At 40.4% G+C, this 15,127-nt stretch overlaps 1 protein-coding gene across 15 annotated transcripts in view; it reads right to left on the minus strand.

Annotated features, from left to right (window-relative positions):
- Window positions 1–15,127, minus strand: part of LRRC63 (leucine rich repeat containing 63) — a 46,961-nt gene that overhangs the window by 15,222 nt on the left and 16,612 nt on the right. For all 15 annotated transcript variants that reach the window (XR_014819476.1, XR_014819470.1, XR_014819471.1 and 12 more), the window contains exons 6-7: window positions 9,331–9,429; window positions 5,470–5,606 (exon numbers count right to left, since the gene is read on the minus strand). Coding sequence is in view for 5 of the 15 variants with exons in the window: in XM_084981791.1 (XP_084837917.1) it covers window positions 5,470–5,606; window positions 9,331–9,429 (236 nt within the window). In the remaining 10 variants the exon portion in view is untranslated. The remainder of the gene's footprint in view (window positions 1–5,469; window positions 5,607–9,330; window positions 9,430–15,127) is intronic.

Below are 15,127 nucleotides of genomic sequence, written 5' to 3' on the forward strand. Positions count from 1 at the left end.
AAAATGATGATCCCTTAAGACTGGTTTGAGATGTTTGGAGTGGATAGAATCCCATCTAAAAGAAAAAGAAATTCCTGACAACTTTCATAGGTACATTTTCTTCTTGGTTGCTGTATTTGCTTCCTAGGGCTGACGTGGCAGATTACCACAGTCTGGGTGGCTTAGAACAAAAGAAATGGATTCTCTCACGGTTCAGGCAGCCAGAAATCCGAAATCAAGGTGTGAGCAGGGTTGGTTCTTGTGGAGGCTGTGAGGGAGACGCTCTCCCTGGCTTCTCTTCTAGCTTCTAGGGGGCAGCAGCAATCTTTGTCTCTTAGTTTATGGCAGCAAAACTCCAGTCTCCACCTTTGTCTCTACATGGCCTTCTTTTTGTATTTTTAATTTTTTTGTTTTTCGCTTTTGACCGCCCCACGGCATATGGAGTTCCTGGGCTGGGAATAAGATCTGAGTTGCAGTTGCAACCCTGCGCCTCGGCTGTGGCAACGCTGGATCCTTTAACCCACTGTGCCGGGCCGGGGATCGAACTTGTGTCCTGGTACTGCAGGGAGGCTACCGATCTCTTTGTGCCACAGTGGGAACTCCATGGCCTTCTTATAGGGCCACCGTTTATTGGATTTAGAGCCCACCTTAAAATCCAGTGTGACCTCAGGTTAACTAGTTACATCTGCAAAGATCCCGTTTCCAGATAAGGTTGCAATCTCAGGTTCTGCACGGACATGAGTGTTTGTGGGACACGATTCAAATCCGTGCAGTTGCACTAAGATTTTCCAGGTGACATATCTTTGGTCTGTCTTTCCATTTAGTGAAGTACTTGAAAGTAAGAGCCAAAGAACACAAAGACTGACACAGAGAGCCCTGCCTCCTGGCGGCGGCGGAGTGTGGGGGGGGGCTGGGGGGGGTTGCTTCTTGATGACTGGAATGACAGTCACCAAAATCCCTAGTAAATATTCCCCTGTCAGTGCTCTTTTTAAAGCCTTCCCGTGTTCCCTAAAGTAAGAGATGAAACATCGCATGATTATTAACTGAAGCATCATGAGCACAATATTTCATTAACTCCCTGCTCTTTTAATGTGGCATATAATGATTCTTATGATCTGGCCCCAGACTACATTGGCCAGCTCACCTCTCACACTGCCCCACATTCACCCCTGGTCCAGAATTTAATTGCTAAATTTCCCAGAATTAGCCAGTTCTCACATATCTCCAATTCCCCCAAACCTGATTCTTTGATCTATGTCTTCATTTTTTAACTCTTGGCTTAGATGTCACCTCTTCCAAGGAACTCTTCCTGATCTTTCAGATTGGATGCACTGCCTCTTCTGCACTTTCCTGCTTACCTCTGCCATAGAACTTATCACAGTGTGTGATAAATATCTGTCCACTAAACCATGACATTCTGGAGGCCAAGGGTTCATCTTTATGTTTTCATACATCCAGTGCTTTGCATGGTGCCTAGCACATCAAAATGTGATATATGTAGACACAATGGAATACTACACAGCCATAAAAAAGAACAAAATAATGCCATTTACAGCAACATGGATGGAACTAGAGATTCTCATACTAAGCGAAGTCAGTTAGAAAGACAAATACCTAACATGCTAAAGTTGCGTGTAATAGCATTAATTATCCTTATATCTGCAATCTAGTATATGACACAAATAAACCTATGTATAGAAAAGAAAAAACTCATGGACTGGAGAACAGACTTGTGTTTGCCAAGAGGGAGGGGGAAGGGAGTGGGGTGAACTGGGAGTTTGGGGTTGGAAGATGTAAACTAGTGCCTTTGGAGTGGATAAGCAATGAGGTCCTGCTGTCTAGCACAGGGAACTGTATCTAGTCCCTTGTGATGGAGCACGATGGAGGATAATGTGAGAAAAAGAATGTATATATGTATATGTGACTGGGTCCCTTTGCTGTATGGGAGAGATTTACAGAACATTGTAAATCAACTATAATTTTTATTTTTATTTTTTAAATTTTTTTTTAATTTATTTTTTTGTCTTTTTGCTATTTCTTGGGCCGCTCCTGCGGCATATGGAGGTTCCCAGGCTAGGGGTCTAATTGGAGCTGTGGCCGCCAGCCTACACCAGAGCCACAGCAACGCAGGATCCGAGCCGCGTCTGCAGCCTACACCACAGCTCACGGCAACGCCGGATCGTTAACCCACTGAGCAAGGGCAGGGACCGAACCCGCAACCTCATGGTTCCTAGTCGGATTCGTTAACCACTGCGACGGGAACTCCCTATCACAGTTTTTACATTTATTTCATTGCTGTCTTTATTGGCACATTATTGAGCTGCTTAAACTGGAGCCTAGCTTGGAAGACTGGGCTAGCTAAAGTTGCATGTGATAACATTAATTACCACTGCAATGATATAAATATTACCTTTTGAGAGCCTACTGTGTGTTCCTAGCAGTTTAGAATGATCTATCACTGGACAACAGCAATGTTAATATTATTTACAACCCCCAAAAAAGGAAGCTACAAGAAGTTGAGTAGTTCAGCCAAGTTAATGTGAAATCAGATATAACTCTTCAGATGTACAAAGTCGTCCAATCCCTATCTTTTTAATCACTAGCAACTTGGGAAAATAAATGTGGGCATTTCCAGAGTCATTTCTTACTTCAGGGTTCACAAGTATGTTCTTAAGTTTATTCTAAACAGTTTTTTTTTTTTTTTTTTTTTTTTCTTTTTAGGGCCTCACATGAGGCACATGGAGATTCCCAGGCTAGGGGTCGAATAAGAGCTACAGCTGCCTACACCACAGCCACAGCAGCGCAAGATCCGAGCCATGCTGGATCCTAGGCCAGGGATCGAACGTACAACCTCATGGTTCCTAGTCGGATTTCTGCTGCGCCACGACAGGAACTCCTGAACAGTTTCTCTTTACCAAGGAACACGCTAGCTAATTAAGTCAAATGGCATCAAAAAAGCAAGGCAAACATTTGATTCTATTAGGTAAAATTAGCCATTTTCTTTTTTTCTCTTGTTTTTTTTGTTTTTTTGTATTTATTTATTTATTTATTTATTGTCTTTTTGCCTTTTCTAAGGCTGCTCCCGCAGCATATGGAGGTTCCCAGGCTAGGGGTCGAATCAGAGCTGTAGCCACCGGCCTACGCCAGAGCCCCAGCAACGCGGGATCCGAGCCGCATCTGCAACCTACACCACAGCTCACGGCAACGCCGGATCCTTAACCCACTGAGCAAGGCCAGGGATCGAACCCGCAACCTCATGGTTCCTAGTCGGATTCCTTAACCACTGAGCCATGATGGGAATTCCTGTTTGTTTGTTTTTAAATGTAGCTACTTTCTATGTTATTTTCCTCCTGCCATCCATGAGGAAAAGATAATAACTTTTTTCTTTTTTTTTTTAATGTTTGTTACAGTTATGTCTGCCTAACTTCAGGGAGTGAGTTGTGTGTGTGTGTACAGTAACAGTGACAGACGTGTGTACACGCAGGTTAGTATACATACATAAATTACTTATCACTGTCCTCTGAGAATGTCTGAAAGCAATAGCATCCCAACATCAGTGAGAATATCCACCACCCAGATCTTGGTGTTTAAATCCCATCTTCCATAAAAGGAAACAGGATTTCCTTAGAGAAATGGCTGATTCTAGTATCAAGGCAGCAGAGCGTATGTTACTGTGGAAAAAACAGAGGTGAGTCCAGCAGTGAGGATAGTGCAACACCTTTACTTCTTTAGTGTTTATTCCTTCTTTTTTATGTTTTATATGTAATGTCTAATGTGTATATATGTATTTTTACACAGAAATGATATCATTTTTACATACTTTATTTTTTATTTTTTTGGTCTTTGTAGGGCTATACTGGGGCCATATGGAGGTTCCTGGGCTAGGGGCTGAATCTGAGCTGCAGTGGCCGGCCTATACCACAGCTACAGCAACGCCAGATCCAAGCTGAGTCTGTGACCTACACCACAGCTCACAGCAGCACCGGATCCTTAACCCACTGAGCGAGGCCAGGGATCGAACCTGCATCCTCATGGGTGCTAGTCAGATTCCTTTCCACTGAGCCATGACAGGAACCCCATTTCAAATTTTTTTTATTATAGTTGATTTACAATGTTCTGTTAAATTCTTCTGTACAGCAAAGTGACCCAGTTTTGTATATATACACATATATATGTATATGTATACATTCTTTTTCTTACATTATCTTCTATCATGGTCTATCACAAGTGATTGGAAATAGTTCCCTGTGCTATACAGCAGGAATTTTTACATACTTAAAAAATTTTTTTTTCAGGAGTTCTTGCTGTGGCACAGTGGGTTAAGAATCCAACTACAGCAGCTTGGGTCGCTGTGGAGGTGTGGGTTTGATCCCTGGCCCAACACAGTGGATTAAAGGATCGGGGAGTTGCCACAGCTGTGACATAGGTCGCAGGTGCAGCTTAGATTCAGTCCCTGGCAGGGGATGCCCATATGCAGCAGGTGTGGCCATTAAAAAAAATTTTTTTTAATGACCAAATAGTTTTACAGTGTATGAATGTAGATTTTGTTGGACTGTTAATTATAAACAGTGCTGTTAATTATTAACAACTTTATAAATGAATTTTGATGCACTTAATTACTTTTCGAATCTTCTTTTGCAAAATGTTATTCAACTATTGAAGAGTCCCTATGCTTTTAACTTTTTGCCCTTAACCTACATTCAATTTGCTAAAATCTAACTGAAAGAGATATCTTCTTTTGGCATTTGGTTAAGTTTTTGGTTCAGAATTTTCCTTAGCAATTAAATAAATGATTACCAGTCCATATGTGGGAAGAAAAACTTCTTTTATACCTGGATACTGACATTTCTGTTAGCATTTAAAGGATTTTAGATATCGTACAAGTAATTTCCTAGTTTGCAGATGAGGAAGTTGAAGCCTAGAATGGACTTTCTACAGATCAAATAGGTAATTCTCAACTTTGAATAGGCTAGAATTTCTAATTTCAAGTTCAGTATGCTTTACACATACAAAAAGGCTACCAAAAGTTAGGTATAAGGTTCTTGGAGTTCCCTTGTGGCACAGTGGGTTAAGGATCCAGCATTGTGACTGCAGTGGCCTCGGTCGTTGCTGTGGCGTGAGTTCTCTCCATCCTTGGCTCCGGAAATTTCATGTGCTGCTGGTGCAGCCAAAGGGGAAAGGAAAAAAAAAAAAAAAAAAAAGAGTTCGCTATAAGGTTCTCACCTGAGCTTTATATGATTGAATCTGTAGTCAGATAATGGATGTCTGGATGTCTGGATGTGTATTAACTAGCCCCAGATTAACTGCCATCTGTGTAACCCATAGGATCCTTTTAACACAATAATAGAAAGCAAATCAGCTAATTGGAACAGAATAAGAATTATCAAGTGGCTAAGAAGTAGCTAGCTGCTTTCAAAAGGGAAATTGATCCTTTTCTAAATTATAAGTTCTTGATTTTCTGTGTTTATGATCTCAGACTGTCAGCCTTACCCAGGTGGAAGAGTAGTAATCAAATTAAAGGCAATGTTGAAAGACTTAAGGAACTTAAGTTGTTGAATCGTAGAAGGAATTTCTTTGATAGGATTGTTTCTCAGGATCAGTATTTGTAAATTTTCAAGACAAAATACCTGAGGAGCAGAAAAGAGAAACAAACATGAGTAGACTAGTAAAGTATGCAGATCTCTATTTGCTACATTTTATAAACCATTGGACTAATGCAGTCAAGTTAACACTAAATGGCTGTATTTCATATATCTCAGTAAATATTTTTGGTAAGCTTTCAGGATAACTGACCAGCATTAATATGAATTACATGGTAAGATAGTGTAACTTGATTACACTATACCCTTGATTAAAGAATGTTCCTTTTTTTTGGAGTTCCCATCGTGGCTCAGTGGTTAAGGAATCCGACTAGGAACCATGAGGTTGCGGGTTCGATCCCTGGCCTTGCTCAGTGGGTTAAGGATCCGGCGTTGTCGTGGGCTGTGGCTTAGGTCGCAGACGTGGCTCGGATCCTGAGTTGTTGAGGCTCTGGTGTAGGCCAGCGGCTACAGCTCCAATTCGACCCCTAGCCTGGGAACCTCCATATGCTTCGGGAGCGGCTCAAACAAAGGCAAAAAGACAAAAAAAAAAAAAAAAAGAAAAGAATGTTCCTTTTCTAAATGGAAAAAATGATCCTGTTTGATCAAGGTCATGGTTTCATAAGAAGCAACTATGTGCAGACTGAGGAATGTAGGAGATACCTGCAGGAAAATAAGTGGAATTAACCTTAGTGACCAATAGGGTGTCGGATTCCTTAGCCAGCTCGTTTTACTCTGATGTCACAGTAATTTTATATATACTGACCTTTCTTATGAAATTTAAAAATAGAGGCATTCCTGTTGTGGCTCAGCAGTTAATGAACCTGAGTAGTATCCATGAGGATGCATTCGATCCCTGGCCTCACTCAATAGGTTAAGAATCCAGCATTGCCTGAGCTGTGGGGTGGTTTGCAGACACTGCTTGGATCCTGTGTTGCTGTGGCTATAGTGCGTTTTGCGTTAGCTCTCTTTAGCATTAAATTGGACCTTTTATATCATAAAGATTTAATATTGGTGGAGTAGAGCTTGCTCATTCTTGCCATCAGAAAGTTTCAGTCCCCCAAGTTTGTTTTTTCAGGATTGTTTTGGCTATTTGGAATCCCTTGCAGTTTCATAAAAACTTTAGGATCGGCCAGTCAAATTCTGAAAAAAAGGCAACTTGTCGTTTTCATAGAGTGCAGGGACTCTGTAGATCAAGTTGCAGATGGTGGCATCGTAACAGTATTAAATCTTCAGATCCATGAACATGGGATGTATTGCCATCTACGGATGTCTCTTTTAATTTAACAATGCTCTGTAGTTTTCACAGGATACGTTTTGTGCTTTTGTTAAACGTACTCCTAAATATTTGATTCTTTTTCATGTAAATAGAATTAACATTAATTTTATTGCCAGACGTGTTCGTTGGTCATGTGGAGAAACACGGTTGGTTGTCGTGTACAGATCTTAACACTGCAACCTTAATGAACTCACTCATTAGTCCTAACAGGTTTTAGAGAAAGCCTTAGAATTTCTCTATACAAGACCATGTCATTTACAACTAGTGATAGTTTAACTCCTTCCTTTTTAATCTGAATGCCTTTTATTTCTTTTTCTTGCCTAATGGTCCTGGCTAGACACTTGAGTACGATGCTGAATACATAGTGGCTAGGTGTCTTCATTTATTTCTCATCTTAGGAAGGAAACTTTCAGTCTTTCACCGTTAAGTATGGTATTAGCTGTGAGTTTTTTGTAGACGTCAAGTTTAAGGTACCCCCTTCTATGCATAGCTATTGAATTTTTTTTTTCATGAAAAAATGTTGGATTTTGTAAAAAACGCTTTTTTTTGTTTCTATTGAGATAATCGCATAGTTTTTCTCCCTTCACTACGTTATATGGATTTTTATTTTTTTATTTTTTTAGGGCCACACCCACAGTATATGAAAGTCCAGGCTAGGGGGTAAATTGGAGCTACAGCTGCCACCTACACCACAGCCACAGCGACATGGGATCCAAGCCTTGTCTGTGACCTATACCACAGATCACCGCAATGCCCGATTGGTGACCCACTGAGCGAGGCCAGGGATTGAACCTGCATCCTCATGGATACCAGTTGGATTCGTTTCTGCTGCACCCCAATGGGAACTCCCTACATGGATTTTTTTTTTTTTAATTTACAATCTTTATTTATTTATTTATTTATTTTTGTCTTTTTGCTATTTCTTTGGGCCGCTCCCGCGGCATATGGAGCTTCCCAGGCTAGGGGTCGGATGGGAGCTATAGCCACTGGCCTACGCCAGAGCCACAGCAACACTGGATCCGAGCCGCGTCTGCAACCTACACCACAGCTCGCGGCAACGCTGGATGGTCAACCCACTGAGCAAGGGCAGGGACAGAACCCGCAACCTCATGGTTCCTAGTCGGACTCGTTAACCACTGCGCCACGACGGGAACCCCCCTACATGGATTTTTAATATGTTTAACCAAGTTTGAATTTCTGGAATAAAACTCACTTGGTTATGGAATAAAATCCTATGCTGCTGAATTTGGTTTACTAGCTTTTGGATTTTTGCATCTACATTCATAAGAGATACTGTTCTATTGTTTGCTTTTCTTTCTATATCTTTGTCTAGGTTTGGTTATCAGAGTATTACTGGTTTAATAGTTTGAATGATAAAATTTTCTCTCCCATTTTTTCTAAGAGTTTGGAAAGGATGTGTGTTAATTCTTTTTAAGACATTTGGTAGCATTCAGCAATGGAATTATCTGATCTTGGAATTTCCTTTATGGAAAGTTTAAAAATTATTATTGAAAAAAGAAATTAAATTACTATTGAAACTTTTTTTTTTTTAACAGAACCTTTCAGATTTTCTCAGTTCTTGAGTTCATTCTTGTGTCTTCCTAGGTATGTGTCCATTTTCATCTGCGATATCCAGTTGGTTGGTATACAGTTATTTGCAGTATTCTCTTAAAATCGTAAACAGTTTTTTTTTGGTAAAGTTGATAATGATATCCCATCCTTCACTCCTAATATTAGTAACTTGAATCTTTCCTGAATCTTCTTTTTCAGTTGATCTAAGTAAGGGTAGTCAATTTTGTTGATCTTTTCAAAGTAATAACTTTAGATTTTATTAATTTTTTCTATTTTTTTTCCAGTCCCCATTTCACTGATTTTTATAATCTCCTTCCTTTTTCTTTCTTTAGATTTAATTTGCTTCTTTTTTTCTAGTGACTTAAGATGGAAAGTTAGATTTTGATTTCTTCCATTTTAAAAGATAGGAATTTATAGGGAGTTCCCATTGTGACTCAGCCATTACCAACTTAACTAGTATCCATGAGGACGCAGGTTTGATCCCTGGCCTTGCTCAGTGGGTTAAGGATCTGGCATTGCTGTGAGCTGTGATGTATGCTGGCAGCTACAGCTCCAATTCGACCCTAGCCTGGGAACTTCCAAGTGCCACAGGTTTGGCCCTAAAAAGAAAAAAATATATATTGATAAAGCATATTTTAGGTTTTATTCAGAATTAGAAAAATAAATTATTTTATATGCATTATACAATATGAGAACATATTTGAGAGTCTGACTGTAACACAGTCTTTGAGACCTGATTCATGGGACTTCCTAAGAAACAATACCCTCTACTTTTGGTACTTCTGAAAATAAGCCTTAGGAATGCAATCCAAAATATATTTACTTTATAGCAACTCCAGGGTATGATGTGTCTATTTTTAAATTATAGTTATTATTAATCATAGATTATTACAATATGTACAATAATAAAAGTGGACTCACTTCTGTGGGAAAGTAACAGATGTTATTATATGATAAATTAAGATATATTAATTGGAAAGCCAAAGGTGTTAAGTCTGGACAATTCAGGAGAAAAAAGCCCTAAAAGAAAATGATAAAAGATAAGGAGTTAATAATTAACAAGGCACAAAATGTTTTATACAGGAATAAAAAAAATGAGCACATAATATGAATGACAATATTTGACATTATGTAACAAGCCTGTAATAACCTTCCATTCATTTATTTTAGTCTTTCATGATAATAATTTCTTAAATATATAAAGCAAAGAAACAAAATAGAAAAACCACTGAGGACTTATGTATGTAATATAGTGTTATATATGTGACAGGCATTATTTCAATTACTAAGAAGCAAACATTTATTGAGTGTCCATTACATGCTAAAATAAATAATTAAGTATATTTTATATTTAATTCTCTTTACCTCCTGTTTTCTTTCATGTTTCTACTTCTATTTCTCTGTTATTTTTCTATTTTTCAAACATCTATCTAACATTTCTTGCTTAAGTATGCTGATTTCTATTGAGGAAAACATATACCTTGTTATGGAATAAATGCTTATATTCCCCTAAAAAATATATATCGCAGCCCTCATCCCCAAAGTAATGGCATTTAGAAGGGAAGTCTTTTGGGAAGTGATTAGGGTTAGATGATGTCAATGATGGAGCCCTCATGGTGGAACTGGTACCCTTATGAGAAGAGGAATGGATCAGAGATCCCTTTCTGCCTGTATGTGAGGATATAGCAGAAAGACAGCTGTGAAAAAGAGAGCCCTCACCAGGAAACCAATTGGCTGACACCTCTATCTCAGACTGCCCAGCCACCAGAACTGGGAGAAATAAATGTTTATTGTTTAAGCCACTCTACAGTGTTTTGTCATAACAGCCCAAACTGGCTAAGACATACTTAGCTGCCCCCAGTATCTTTAATGTTCCAGGGTAATTGTTGCATTTGTTTCTTTCTTTCTTTCTTTCTTTTTTTTTGTCTTTTGTCTTTTTTGTTGTTGTTGTTGTTGTTGTTGCTATTTCTTGGGCCGCTCCCGCGGCACATGGAGGTTCCCAGGCTAGGGGTTGAATCGGAGCTGTAGCCACCGGCCTACGCCAGAGCCACAGCAACGCCAGATCCGAGCCGCGTCTGCAACCTACACCACAGCTCACGGCAACGCCGGATCGTTAACCCACTGAGCAAGGGCAGGGACCGAACCCGCAACCTCATGGTTCCTAGTCGGATTCGTTAACCACTGCGCCATCATGGGAACTCCTGCATTTGTTTCTTAAGGATCCTAGCATCAGCCGTGTTTAACTGAATGAAACAAGGAACTCTACTGCTGGAAGATCAAACCCCAGCTTATAGTGAAAGGAGGCATTGCTACCAATGGATTAGGTTGTGGTATGTACTGTAAGAGAGTGATAAGGTTCATGGCTAAAGCATCTTCCAGTTGACAGTACTGGTTTCAAGTTGCCTTTTTTTTTCTTTTGGCTGCACCTTTGGCATACGGCAGTTCCAGGGCCCGGGGTCAAATCTGAGCCACAGCTGCAACCCAAGCCGCATACCAGCTGGAGAGAAACGGAAACAACTATACAACCTGCCTGTGTCCCTGGGTTGGATCCGTTTGATACAATGAACACTATTGGGTAAATCGGCAAAATGTGAGTGGGGTCTGTTGATTGGATAGAGTAATGAATCAAAATTAATTTCCTGACTTTGAGGGCTGCTCTGTGGTTATATAGGAGAGTGTCCTTGCTCACAGGGAATATGCACTCAAGTACTCGGGGGTCATGAAGCACAATGCCCGCAGGTGTTCTTTATCCTTTGCTGACAATACTTCTGTAAATTTTAAATCGTTGCAAAATTAAAATATTAAAAAATATGACATTTAAAACTTCGGGGGATAGAGTTAAAATCATGATTATAGGAAAATGTATATCCTTAATCAATAAAGAAGAAAAGGCTGAAAAATCAATGATTCTCATATTTATATATATTTTTTGTCTTTTTGCCTTTTCTAGGGCCGCTCCCGCAACATATGGAGGTTCCCAGGCTAGGGGTCTAATTGGAGCTGCAACTGCCTGCCACAGCTCGCAGCCATGCTGGATCCTTAACCCACTGAGCAAGGCCAGGGATCGAGCCCGCAACCTCATGGTTCCTAGTCGGATTCGTTAACCACTGAGCCATGACGGGAAGTCTGATTCTCATATTCTTATCAAGAAGTTAGAGAAAGAACAGCAAATGGAACCCTCCCAAGAGGAGAAACAATAATAAAGATAGAACAAAAAATTAATAAAATAAAACACATAGAATGGAAAGAGTCAGCAAATCAAAAAGTTGGCTCTTTGAACAGACAAGTAAGGGAATGTTGTCTGAGTTTTTACGTTTTAAATTTTATTGAAGTATAGTTGATTTAAAGAGTTTCTTAAGTCATCCCAGTGAGTGTCCTTGACACACAACGCTGATGAGAACACTTTCCTGTTCTTATTGGCTGTTACGTGTCATCCTTTGTGAAGGATCTGTTGAAGTCTTTTGTCTTGTTTGTTTGTTAATTTACATGAAAGGCAGAAGTCTAGATGTCCACACTATGACTTTGCTCTCTGGTGACACTTTTTTAAAACTGGTGTCAATTTTTAAAATATTGTTCCCAGCAATCATGCTAAATTTACTTGTTAATGGGATTTTTTTTTAAATTTCCTTAATCTTTTCTCCATACACTATATGTTTTCTGCTAATAAATACAGTTTACTTCTTCCTTTTTAATCTTTATGACTTTTTCTTCCTTACGATACTGAAGTGGCTGGAACCTTCATTACAGCGTAGAATAACACCGAATGGCAAATTTCTCTTGCCATGTTCTCAAGCTTATGGGAAAAAGTATTCAATCTGTATTAGTGGTTGTAGATTTTCTTAGACATCTTTTATTTAATTATGAAAGGTTTCTTTTGGAATTCCCTTCATGGCTCAGTGGTTAACAAACCTGACTAGGATCCATGAGGATGAGGTTCAATCCCTGGCCTCGCCTCAGTGGGTTAAGGATCCAGTGTTGCAGTGAGCTGTGGTGTGGGTCCCAGATGCAGCTCGGATCTGGCATTGCTGTTGGCTGTGGCATAAGCTGGCCACAGCTCCAAATGGACCCCTAGCCTGGGAACCTCCATATGCTTCAGGTGGGGCCCTAAAATAGCAAAAAAAAAAGAAAAAAGAAAAAAGGTTCCTTTTAACCCTAGTTTACTTAGACTTTTTTTTTTGTTTTAAATCTTTTTTTTTCCTGCTTTTTAGGGCGGTACCCACAGCAATATGGAAATTCCCAAGCTAGGGGGTGAATCAGAGCTATAGCTGCCAGCCTACGCCACCACCACATCAATGCAGGATCTGAGCTGACTCTGTGACCTACACCACAGCTCATGGCAGTGCCAGATCCTTAACCCACTAAACAAGGACAGGGATCAGACCTGAATCCTCATGGGTACTAATTGGGTTCATTACCACTGAGGCGCAATGAGAACTCCTTGCTTTTAAATCTTAAATGGGTATTGAATTTGTCAAGTTTTTGCATCTACTGAGATGATACTGTCGAGAACAAACATTGATTTTCAAGTATGAAAACAACTTCACATTTCTTGGGAAAGCTTTACTTGGTCATGGTACATGGCCCTTCAGTTAAAATTTTTGATATATCTGGATTTGATTTGCTCATATGTTTTGAGGATTTTTGCACTTACATTTACGAAAAAGACTGGCCTGTCATTTTCCTTTCTTGTAATATCCTTGTCTGCCCTTAGTAGGAGAGTTACACAGGCGTCATAAAATGAGTTAGCAGGTGTTCTTCCTCTTCTGCTTTCCGAAGAAGTTGGGGTGCAGTGGCATTATTTCATTATTTCTTCCTTCCGTGTTTGATAGAATCACCACTGAAGTCCTCTGTGCCTGGAGCTTTCTTTGTGTGAAGACTCAATTAAAATTTCAGATTTTGTGGGAGTTCCTTTGAGGTGCAGAAGGTGAAGGATCTGGTGTTGTCACTGCAGCAGCTGGGGTCACTGGTGTGGCACAGGTTTGACCCCTGGCCCAGGAACTTTCACATGCCACGGGCATGACCAAAAAATAAAGACATGAAATAAAATTTCAACTAGATCTTTTAACAAAGGCAAGATTTTCTGATGTTCTGGCTCTTGTTGTGTCTGTCTCAGCACATTGTGTTCTTCACAAACTGTTTCCATTGCATCAGAGTTGTTGCATTTATTGGGAAAATGTTGTTCTTGTTATTTCATTAGTTTCTATTTTAAGGTCTGTAGGAAATGTGCTAATTTCCCATTTTTAAATTTTAAATTTGGTGTTTAGGGTTTTTTTTTTTTCTTAATCATATCATAGATGTAGCAACTTTATTAATTAACAACAGTTACTGATCTGTAGTCTTCTTATAGTATCTTTGTCTTCCTGGGGTATCTGGGTTATAGTGGCATCTTAGTGATCAAAATGTATTTCCCATATGTATTTGGACTTCGTCCATGGCTTGGCTACCAGCTCCCCAAACCCTTGGAATTTCCTGAACAATTAGAGCAATGGCAGCGTCTTTTGTCATAACACGCGTCTCTTGTCGCCAGTTCCTGAAATTGCTTCAGAGCCATAAAAGTGAAATGGGGATCTTGTTATTCCGAACAACCCTCTTTCCACTCCTCCTGGGTTTATGTTCATGAGGTGACTTTTGAAAAGCTCCTAAGAATGGGGGCTGGGTGCCAGAAGACCCAGACATGTGATTAGAACGATTGGAACTTTCCATCCCCCCACCTCTGAAGAGGGGAAGGGCTTGAAGATCCAATTCAGTCATCAACAGCCAATGATTTAATCAATTGCAACTACTAATGAAGCTTTCATAAAACCCAAAAGAGCCGACATGGAGAGCTTCCAGCTTGGCGAACACACGGAGACTGGCATCAGGAGAGAGGCACCTGGAGAGGGTGTGGCGTCTCCGCACTGTTGCTCGTGCCAGGCCCTCTGCCCCTCTTCTTCTGGCTGCTCATCCTCATCCTTTGACATCCTTTGTAACAAAGTGGTGGTCAAGTAAGCGAATGGGTGTCCTGAGTTGGGTGAGCCACTCCAGCAAATTAATGGAGCCCAATGAGGAGGTCATGGGAATTTCTGATTAAACGTCATCAGGAGTTCCCATTGTGGCTCACTGGTTAATGAACCCGACTAGTATCCATGAGGACGAAGGTTCAGTCTTTGGCCTCGATCGGTGGGTTAAGGATCTGGTGTTGCTGTGAGCTGTGGTGTAGGTCGCAGGCATGGCTCAGATCCCGTGTTGCTGTGGCTGTGGCATAGGCCAGCAGCTACAGCTCTGATTCAACCCCTAGCCTGGGAACCTCCATATGTCATGGGTGTGGCCCTAAAACCAAAAAAGTCAGTGGGTCAGAAGTAGAGGTAACAACCTGGTCTTGTGCTTGGCGCCCTGGGTTGGAGGGGGTGGTGGGAACCTCTCATCAGTAGCTGGATGGTCATAATCACAGGTGACAATCTGGACTTGTGATTGGCATGTGAAGTACAGTCTCCCGGGACTGAGCCCTTTACCTGCAGAATCTGATGTGTTTTGTTTGGGGGTGGGGAGATGTTTGTTTTTTAAATTAAATTTTATTGGAATACAATTAACTTACAATGTTGTGTTAGTTTCAGGTGTACAGCAAAGTGAATCAGTTATCCATATGCATCTATCCATTCCCTTTCAGATTCTTTGCCCATATAGGTCTCTGCAGAGGGCTGAATAGATTTCCCTGTGCTGTGCAGTAGGTACTTGTTAC

The sequence above is a fragment of the Sus scrofa genome, chromosome 11 (genome assembly GCF_054392235.1).
Source record: "Sus scrofa isolate SSC_HxYL_T2T_F1_AM1 chromosome 11, Sscrofa_HxYL_maternal_Yorkshire_Landrace_v2.0, whole genome shotgun sequence".
In the NCBI taxonomy this organism is placed as follows: domain Eukaryota; kingdom Metazoa; phylum Chordata; class Mammalia; order Artiodactyla; family Suidae; genus Sus; species Sus scrofa.